This window comes from Garra rufa, chromosome 15 (assembly GCF_049309525.1).
Source record: "Garra rufa chromosome 15, GarRuf1.0, whole genome shotgun sequence".
Classification (NCBI taxonomy): domain Eukaryota; kingdom Metazoa; phylum Chordata; class Actinopteri; order Cypriniformes; family Cyprinidae; genus Garra; species Garra rufa.
This window is the reverse complement of record NC_133375.1, coordinates 36,580,109-36,590,811: the sequence shown is the minus strand read 5'-3', so window position 1 is coordinate 36,590,811 and position 10,703 is coordinate 36,580,109. Positions and strand designations below refer to the sequence as shown.

At 37.2% G+C, this 10,703-nt stretch overlaps 1 protein-coding gene across 1 annotated transcript in view; it reads right to left on the bottom strand.

The window, feature by feature from the left end:
- Positions 1-3,286: 3,286 nt before the first annotated feature.
- Positions 3,287-10,703, bottom strand: part of LOC141287741 (GRIP1-associated protein 1-like) — a 49,877-nt gene continuing 42,460 nt past the window's right edge. The window contains exon 6 of the mRNA XM_073819875.1: positions 3,287-6,124. Within this exon, the coding sequence (XP_073675976.1) occupies positions 6,044-6,124 (81 nt within the window). The 3' untranslated portion in view covers positions 3,287-6,043. The remainder of the gene's footprint in view (positions 6,125-10,703) is intronic.

The window sequence follows — 10,703 nt, the reverse complement described above, 5'->3', positions numbered from 1 at the left end:
TAAAGGCTTTAAGCAAAGATTAAAAAAAGTTTATACACTACCAAAAGTTTTTGAACAAGATTTAGTTTTTTTTTCCAAGTAAGATTTTTTTTAAAGAATTCTCTTCTGCCCACCAAACCTGCATTTATTTGATCCAAAATACAGCAAAAGCAGTAATTTTGTCAAATATTTTTACTATTTAAAATAACTGCTTTCCATTTGTATATATTTTTAAAATGTAATTTATTCCTGTGATCAAAGCTAAATTTGTATCAATATTCCTTCAGTCTTCAGTAGCACATGAAAATCAGAAATCATTCTAATATGCTGATTTGCTGTTCAATAAATATTTACTATTATTATCATCAATATTTAAAACAGTTGAGTACAATGAGAACAGCAAATGAGAATATTAGAACTATTTCTGAAGGATCATGTGACTCGAGTAACGATGCTAAACATTCAGCTTTGAAATCACAGGAATAAATTACATTTTAAAATATATTCAAATAGAAAATAGTTATTTTAAATAGTAAAAATATTTCAGAATTTCCGTGTTTTTGCTGTACTTTGGATCAAATAAATGCAGGCTTGGTGAGCAGAAGACTCTTCTTTAAAAAACAAAAAAAACTTACTGTTTAAAAACTTTTGGTACTGTATAAACGAAAAAAAAAAAAAAAAAAAAAACTTTTTTTCTCGATTTACTCACAGACTATTGCCTGGTGTGGCAATGCTGTGACCCCCACCTCGGTGAGTTAGAATATCATTAACTGAAACCCAATTTCAAAACCTTTTACGTCTTCTCCAATTGTCTATTTAATGAGGGCCTTTGGTCATTATAAGGATGAAACCCAATGCAGAGCAGTGGAGCCCTTCAGCATGTAGTGTTGATTAGGGATCACACTCACTGAACAGTGACGAAGACAAAGATGACAGCGGTATTTGAATGGCTCCAATTAAACACTGCTCAATGATTCGTGTCATTTGTTTACACGGTTCTCACAGTCATCATTGATAGAGCGGTAAACACCGCTTGTGTTCCGAGGAGAGATTAACGAATCTATTAAACTAACACTTTGCTTGTGTGCTTGTGTGTTTAGCCCACTGACCTCGGGAGGAACCAGCATTTACCTTCCAAACCTTTATGACTATCTTCTGTGGGAAAAAAAAAAAACATATATATATATTTATACACATACACACACAATGAAAGTCAATGGGCTCCAAAGTTGTTTTAGATCCTATTGACTGTCATTGAATAAAAGCATTGTTCTATATAAAGTCAAAAGTTTACATACACCTTGCAGAATCTGCAAAATGTTAATTGTTAGACCAAAATAAGAGGGATCATACAAAATGCATGTTATTTTTTTTAATTTAGTGCTGACCTGAATAAGATAAAGTGATGTGAAAATGTGTTGGCCCCCTTCCTGATTTTTTTTTTTTTTTTTTTTTGCATGTCACACTTTAATGTTTCAGATCATCAAACAAATTGAAATATTACTCAAAGATAACACAAGTAAACACAACATGCAGTTTTTAAATGAAGGTTTTTTTTTGTTACGAAGGGAAACAAAATCCAAACCCACATGGCCCTGTGTGAAAAAGTGACCAGCCGACCAAAATTACCAACCAATTAATAGGTCACATAAGACCCCACAACAACATCTAAAGAACTGCAGGCCTCTATTGCCTCGGTTAAGGTCAGTGTTCATGACTCCACCATAAGAAAGAGACTGGGCAAAAATGGCCTGCATGGCAGAGTTCCAAGACGAAAACCGCTGCTGAGCAAAAAGAACATATAGGCTTATCTCAGTTTTGCCAGAACACATCTTGATGATCCCCAAGACTGTTGGGAAAATACTCTGGACTGACGAGACAAAAGCTGAACTTTTTGGAAGGTGTGTGTCCCATTACATCTGGTGGTAGTGTGATGGTCTGGGACTGTTTTGCTGCTTCTGGACCTGGAAGACTTGCTGTGATAAATGGAACCATGAATTCTGCTGTCTGCCAAACAATCCTGAAGGACAATGTCCGGCCATCTGTTTGTGACCTCAAGCTAAAGCGAACTTGGGTTCTGCAGCAGGACAGTGATCCAAAACACAACAGCAAATCCACCTCTGAATGGCTGAAGAAAAACAAAATTGCCCACTGTTCTTCAGAAAATCTTTCAGGTCCCAAAATGAAGACTTTGGAGTGGCCTAGTCAAAGGGGTGAAAACGTTTTAAATTTGAAGATCAGGGTAAATTTTACTTATTTTGTCTCCTGTGGAACATGCATCTTCTGTAGCTTCTGAAGGGCAGTACTAAATAAAATAAAAAATATTATATTTAGGCAAATTAAGATAAACGTATTCATTCTCATTCCATTCAAAAGTTTACACATGCTCTTAATGCATTGTTTTTTTTCTTCTGGAGCATCAGTGAGCAATTGAACCTTCTGTAATAGTTGCATATGAGTCACTCAGTTGTCCTCAGTGGGAAAAGATGGATCTCAAAATTATACAGTCACTGTCGGAAAGGGTTCAAATACACAAAAATGCTGAAAACCAAGGGGTTTGTTGGACCTAAATGACTTTTCTGAAAAACAGCAGGCAGTTTAACTGTTCAGGACAAACAAGGGACAAAAAAATAAATAAATAAACAGCTGTGGATAATTTAGGTAACAACACAGTATTAAGAATCAAGTGTGTGTGTGTAAACTTTTGAACAGGGTCATTTCTATAAATTCAACTATTATTTTCTCATGTGGACTGGAATGAACATTTTGCAGATTCTGCAAAGTGTATGTAATCTTTGTCTGTGTTCCACAGAAGAAAATAAGTCATACAGGTTTGGAAAAACATGACAATTGGAACAACATTCAGTGAATTATCCCTTTAAATACACTCTTAAAAATAAAGGTTCTTAACTGGCATTGACGGTTCTATGAAGTACCAAAATTTATAGTTAAAAAAAACTATTAATGAAAAATTATTATTTTAAGAATTTCTCAGTGAAATGTTTTTCTATGGCATCACTACGAAAACTCATTTTTGGAACCTTTACTTTTAAGAATGTATCAATCAAATGTAACACTTCCTTTAAACAAAACCACTGCATTTCAAGAAAGAAAAACCTTTGCGATGTACAATTTGTGGTTCCTCTAGCTCAACTGGTACGGCATGTCACAGCAACATCAAGGTCATTGTTTTGATTCCCAGGGAACACCTGCGCTGATAAAAAAAAGTAGCATACAATAAAAAGCATCTGTCAAAAGCATAAAATGTACACTGTAAACCAATCATAGAAAGTGTGACACCCAGACATTGTTTTTCCAGCCATTCTTTATTATCACTGCAAGTTATGGAAGTCTGAACATGACAATGAAATGCACATAAATAAATATTAGCCACAGAGATGTAGTGGGAGATCAGACATTAATAATAGAATCTGCTTACATGTAGTTAGTGATGATTAAAAGATGATCTTAATTAAAGAAGAGCTCGTTTGGCAGATAATAGATAGGGAAAGTAAAAGGCAAAAAAAGAAACAACTCTGAGCTTCAAAGGTAAGCATCCTTCATCCTTTTGAGTGAAATCGTCCAAGTGAATCGATATGTCAGTTTCCTCAATTGTGGAAATGAAAGATCGTGTTCTTACGTCCGTATGGAAGAAACGAAAGGAATATGGAAAAGCATTCAGTCAGGATTTCCTTAAGAAGCCAGAGAAAGGGATTTGACAGGCATTAAACGCACCATGCACGAACGCCACGCTCATGGAAATAGAAACGAACCGTTGTCGTAATAAAGCTTAAAGTATTGCAAAGATCTGAAATAGTATGGTAATCGTTCACATTTCACAAATCATAAAACTTCATTTTGCCAATATGCCTCTAAATTAATACAGAACCGTTGACGAATAAGGTGGCCTAAAACATTCAAACTACTATATTTTGTTGCGCAATCATAAGGAACTAAACAGACTGGTCAATATTCATTGCCTCTAAAGTGACAAATGGAGGACAGTTGAAGTCAAAAGTTTACATACACCTTGCATAATCTGCAAAAATGTTAATTGTTTTACCAAAATAAAAGGGATCATACAAATCGCATGTTATTTTTTTTATTTAGTACTGACCTGAATGATCCACAGCTGCTTTTTTGTTTGTTTGTTTAGTGTTTGTTTAGTCCCTTGTTTGTCCTAAACAGTTAAACTGCCCACTATTCTTCAGAAAAGTCATTCAGGTGGTTTTTCAGCATTTTTGTGTATTTGAACCCTTTCCAACAATAAATGTATGTTTTTGAGATGCATTTTTTCAGGGACAGACTGAGGGACTCAAATGCAACTATTACAGAAGGTTTAAATGCTCACTGATGCTTCAGAAAGAAAACACAATGCATTAAGAGCTGGGGATGAAAACTTTAGAACAGAATGAAGATGTGTACATTTTTCTTGTTTTGCCTAAATATCTTTTTTTTTTTGTCATTTAGTACTGTCCTTCAGAAAATGCATGTTTCCCAGAGGACAAAAGTTACCTTGATCTTCAATTTCAAAACGTTTTCATGCCCCAGCTCTTAAAGCTCTGTGTTTCCTTCTGAAGCATCATTGAGTGTTTGAACCTTCTGTAATAGTAGTCTCTCAGTTGTCCTCAGTGTAAAAAATGGATCTTAAAATCATACAGTCATTGTTGGAAAGGGCTCAAATACACAAAAATGCTAAAAAATCAAAACATTTGTGGGACCTGAAGGATTTTTCTGAAGAACAGCAGGCAGTTTAACAGTTCAGGACATACAAGGGACTCATGAACAACTATCACTAAACAAAAATGCATTTTGCATGTTCCCTCTTATTTTGGTAAAACAATTAACAGTTTGCAGATTCTGCAAGGTGTATGTAAACTTTTGACTTCAACTGTATATGCAATATTTAATTTGACGTGAATGGAAATAAGACTAATTCTCCGCCTGTTTTCATTTGCGTTAAAAGAAATATAGCTTCTTTTCTTTCTAAGAGCTGTAGTTTGTTGACAACTCAAGACACGATAGATGATGCTTGACATCAGTGCAAGCAATTACACAGAAAAAACATGAAGTGAGTCACATGACCCGACGATTAAATTAACTTTACGCTCTCCAAATAAAATATTTCCGTGTGCATCAGAATTAAAAAAGTTCACAGAAGCTGAATGCATAAAAGCGGAATCATTCACAAAAACGACAGGGCGTCGACGCGTGCGAAACAAACTGGTGTTAGACACTAAAACAAGCGGCTAGCCTCTCATGGGAGTCAAGTGCATGCTGTGAGAAATTGGTCCATTCCCCAACAGCGCCGTCAGTTCTGAGACAGACAGAGAGGTGTCAAATTGAGTCGTTAAGCTGCGGAGAGATTGCTGCTTAACGAGGGGAGTCCAGGGAGCCGCTTTCCTTCACGGGAACATTTCGAGAGCCCCACAAAAATGCTCCGATAATTATCAGAGAGCAATTAAACGCACACTCTTCCCGGAAAAACGTCCTGAATTTTTGATATAATGAACTGCAGATCTTGAAATGTTAGTTATTTTCTTTCAAATACGAGCAGCATACTGTAGAGATGTAGATAGGATATTTGGATTCTCTGGCACGAATAAATACACCCCATTCTACGCCACACAATAAGTGTCTTTAGCGAATCAAATATACAAAACAGGCAATACAACAGTGATAGCAGTTTGAGGACGCCCACGTTAGACACACGCTTTCCTGAACAGGGGAATTAGTGGTAGGTAAAACGGTCCTGTTTGGACCACGCTGCCAAGCCACTGTCCCAAGCACGCATCTCACGGATGTCAAGCAGCCAAGGTTTGCTCGACGGACCCTACTTTCCCGTCACAAACAAACAAACATATAAAGTGTTACGTTACATTCAGTAGTATGTAAATCACAGATGGACTTGATCTGTTTCGACCTTCTGTGCTCCTGGTACATCTGAGATCGCTGGAGGTCTTTGTACGAGATGGATGTAGTTCCCTCCTGGTAGCCGTGAAGATATGAGAGAAAGAGAAAGAGAAGGGTACTGAATCATTGGGTGGACGGACGTCGTCCGGTTTTATCCCGTGGCTTTGGAGTTTTCGGCAGGGGTGCCGTCTTTACTCATTCGCACAATCTCCTGAGACAAAACTTCAAGATCCTGCAAGACAAACCAAGAATTTAAATGATTATACTATTGAACATTTGTGGTTGTTGCATACTGTAGATGTTTATACAATTCTGCCGTCCTCTTAAGCTTTACACATTAGTTTGAAAGCAACCCTGAATGTGTGGAGAAAGGTACGAAGGACCCATTAGGCAGTCAGGCCCGAGTTCAGCTGCAATCTCACATGGTATTATGCTCTCATTCGCTCACAAACAAACACACACTTGCACACACAACAGCAGAGGCAGCGTTGCATGCACCGTGTGCTCACTCTAAAGCAAAAAAGCCATCAAATATTAAGTGGGCTGTTTGTTTCTGGGCTGACGGCCCCAACTGCCAGTAAATATTCATGAGGCGGTTGCTTGCCGGATTGGAGAAGGACGTCGAAAGTCCACAACAGTAGATGGTGGCCATTTTGGTCTGTAGTTACAGCTGCCCCATTGATGGTTTGAGCAAAAGTGAGCCAAGATTCCGCCCCAAAATAAACTAAAATATTTCAGTAAAAATATAGTAACACTTTACAATAAGGTTCATTACTTAACATTAGTTAACTAGATTAGTTAACACGAACTAAGAATAAACAAAACTACAGTTTTTTTCCTAATATTTAATCATGACTATAGCCATTCAACATTACAGTATAACTGAGAGCTATCAATTTAACATTTATTAGACTTTAAAAATGAACTTCTAATTTTAGTGAAACAATCTTCACATAAACCCATTATAATACATGTCATAAAGCTACCTGCAGCCTTCAGAAAGAAAATATAGCCTAATTTAATAAAGGTATCAAACACTACAATCTAAATTAACTGAAGATAAAGCTTAAAACTGCAGAAGTTATTGATTTCCTCTTTTTAATTTTGTTCTTAGATTAACAGTTATCACAGCAACTGGTTAGTAGGATGTTTTGGCTGCTGCTTGAAGAGCTGTCGCTGCTGTACTTGATGCAGATCTGACACTGCTTTAAATGTGACTCATAAAAAATAAATACTTACATGCACAGTTTTAAGGCAGCTTTAATCGCCTCTTTTGTAACTTCATGACTTAACTGATGACATATCTACGACATTGCATACTCTAGTTGCATAAACTGCTTAGACTTGTGTCTAAAAGTTAGTAATTAATTTGTTTTCCTCAAAATCAATTCTGCTCATAACTTTTTAAAGTTGGAAAAGCAGATTGGCCCAATTTGAATCTGAAAAGTATGACTGATAACTGCTAGTTGGTCAAACTAGTTTTTAAGACACAGTTTTAACATAGTGGCTATGGTTATGCAACTGGACCTAGAAGACATACACTATATTGCCAAAAGTATTGGGACACCCCCTTCTAATGAACAGGTTTGACAAATTTAGTAAGTACAAATCCTAATGTTTAAGCATATAATGATATTCTAGGGGATTGTGTGCTTTTTATTTTACAGCAACAGTTTTGACAGGACCCTCTTCAATTCTAACATGACAATGCCTTTGTGTATAAGGCAACGTTCAAAAAGAAATGATTGATTCAGTCAGTGTGGAAGAACTTGACTGGTCTGCAGAAAGCAAAGTCCTAATATCAGCTAAACACCTCTGGTGTGACTTTAAATGCAGACCTTGGCCAAAAACTCATTACCAAACACAAATGACTTGTACATACACTATATGGACAAAAGTATTGGCACGCTCCTTCTTTAGAACAGAAAAAGACACTTCCAAAACTGTGGCAACAAAGATGGAAACAATTCATGCATTTAAAAATTGTATTTCCATCTCTGTTGCAACTGTTCTGAAAGTGTCAAAAATGACTGTACCCATTGTTACAAGTCATTGGTTTTTGGTAATGATTTTTTTGACTCAAAGTCTGCATTTTAAGTCACCCCTGTTGAAAAAAAACAGCATATGCTGGTTAGGTAGGTTTTGATGCTGGTTTAAGCTGGTCTTTTGCGGGTTTATGCTGGTCCTTAGCTGGTTTATGCTATTGACCAGCAACACAACCAGCTAAGGACCAGCACAAACCAGCATCAAAACCTACCTAACCAGCATATGCTGTTTTTTTTAACAGGGACTCCAGAGGTGTTCAGCTGGAATTAGGACCAATCAAGTTCTTCCACACTGACTAAATCAATTCTTTCTTTTTAACCTTGCCTTATACACAGAGGCATTGTCATGTTAGAATAGAAAAGGGTCCTGTCAAAACTGTTTTTATCAAATTAGAAGAACACAATCCCTTAGAATAAGCTTAAACATTAGGATTTATACCCATGGAAATTACTACAGTAGTCAAATCTGTTCATTAGAATGGGGTGCTCCAATACTTATGGCAATATAATGTATGTATCTTGACTTGTAAAGTGGCATCAGTGTCATATTAACTTCAAAAGCACTTTACAAGGGCTTTGATGGCATGATGACCACCCATGAGAAACAGACGGACATAAAGAGAGCACGTCTTGAACTGCTGCAGATCAACTCATTGGCTTTTAAGCAGCTCCAGATTTTGCAAGAAAAACAAACGCCTAATCGGTTGTTAACGAGCTAGATGCATCATGGGCGTCTATGCTTCAACAGCCTGCAGGATCGTTTTCCACCACGTTTCTGTATCGAACACCATCCATAACAACACAAGCTGCAGCATTCAACACGTTTAAGTGCATGCAATCCAAAGCACGATGACTAAAAATTAAATTATAATCATGATATACATTGCTAAAGCTTTTAGCTATGAAGCACCACTACAAAATAACTACATTTAGCAATGATAATAATCAAATAAAACAATTCCTCTTTCAACTACAGCTGAGTCTTGAGTGTTTAAAGGTGTGTGCATATTACAAATTTTAAAGTTGGAACTATCTACAGTCAAGCCCGAAATTATTCATACTCCTGGCAAACTCTGACTTCAAGTTACTTTCATTCAACCAGCAAGTTTTTTTGGACCAGAAATGACGCAGGTTTCTCCCAAAAGATAATAAGACGATGTACGAGAGGCATTATTGTGGAAACAAATATTTCTCAGCTTTTAATTACATTTGAACAAAAAGTGGCATGTCCAAAATTATTCATACCCTTTGCAAACTGTCACAGTCTATGGGAAAATCCAAAGTTCTATACCATTCCAAATAGTCCAAGCTGTTCTAAAGCATCCTAATTACCCGGATTCATTGGGAACAGCTGTTTTAATCAACTCAACAGGTGAAAAACAGAAGCTCTCTGCTGTTGGTTTGTGGACAGTCATAGCTAAGACAAAGGAGGAAAGGGCTATAAGGCCATATCTAAATGTTTTGAAGTTCCATTGGCTACAGTGCAAAGTATTATTAAAAAATACGAAACTTTCCACAATGTGAAAAATCTCAGAGGACGTGGTCGGAAGCCAAAAGTGACACCTGTGCTGGCCAGGAGGATAGTGAGAGAGGTAAAAATGAATCTAAGGATCACCACCAAGGCCATCCTGATGAATCTGGGCTCTGCTGGTGGCAACATCTCAAGGCAGACCAAGGCAGTTCCACGGACACAGACCTAGGAGGACACCACTGCTCCAGATAAAGCACACAAAAGCCCGCTTGGCCTTTGCAAATGCTCATCTGGACAAAGAAGATGACTTCTGGTCTTCTGTTTTATGGTCAGATGAAACAAAAATGTAATTGTTTGGCCACAATGATGTATCCTTCATTTGGCATAAAAAAGAAGAAGCCTTCAACCCAAAGAACACCATCCCCACTGTCAAACATGGTGGTGGGAACCTAATGTTTTGGGGGTGTTATTCAGCCGGTGGACCAGGGAACCTAACCATAGTAAACAGCACCATGAATAATGAGCAATACATCAAAATTTTCAACAACAACATCAGGCAGTCTGCAGAGAAACTTGGCCTTGGGCACCAGTGGACATTTCAGCACAACAACGACCCAAAACACACAGCAAAAGTGGTGAAGAAATGGTTAGCAGACAAAAACATTAACGTTTTGCAGTGGCCCAGCCAGAGTCCCGACTTAAATTAAATAAAGAATCTGTTTAGGGAGCTAAAGATCAGGGTGATGGCAAGGAGACCCTCCAACCTGAAAGAGTTGGAGCTCATCGCTAAAGATGAATGGGCAAAAATACCAGTAGAGACATGCAAAAAGCTGGTCAGCAATTACAGGAAGCATCTGATTGCTGTAATAGCCAATAAAGGCTTTTCTATCGATTATTGAGAAGGGTATGAATTTTGGACATGCCACTTTTTGTTCAAATGTAAATAAAAGATAAGTAATATTTTTTTCCACAATGATGCCTCTTGTACATTGGCTTATTATCTTTTGAGAGAAGCCAGTGTCATTTCCATTAAAAAAAAAAAAAAAAAAAAAAAACTTGCTGGTTGAATAAAAGTAACTTTCAAGTCAGAATTTGCTAGGGGTATGAATAATTTTGGGCTTGACTGTATTTATACACGTTAAACCAGTGTTAAAGTTGACCAGACTTGATCCTTCTTTGTGAATCCATTAAGCAAAGTTTGTGTTGCAGGAAAGTTTCTGTTCTTAGTTATGGCCAGGCTCTGCAGAGGGATCGTCACCCCATCTTGGTCTTAGTTTGCATCGTTTGTCTCTGCC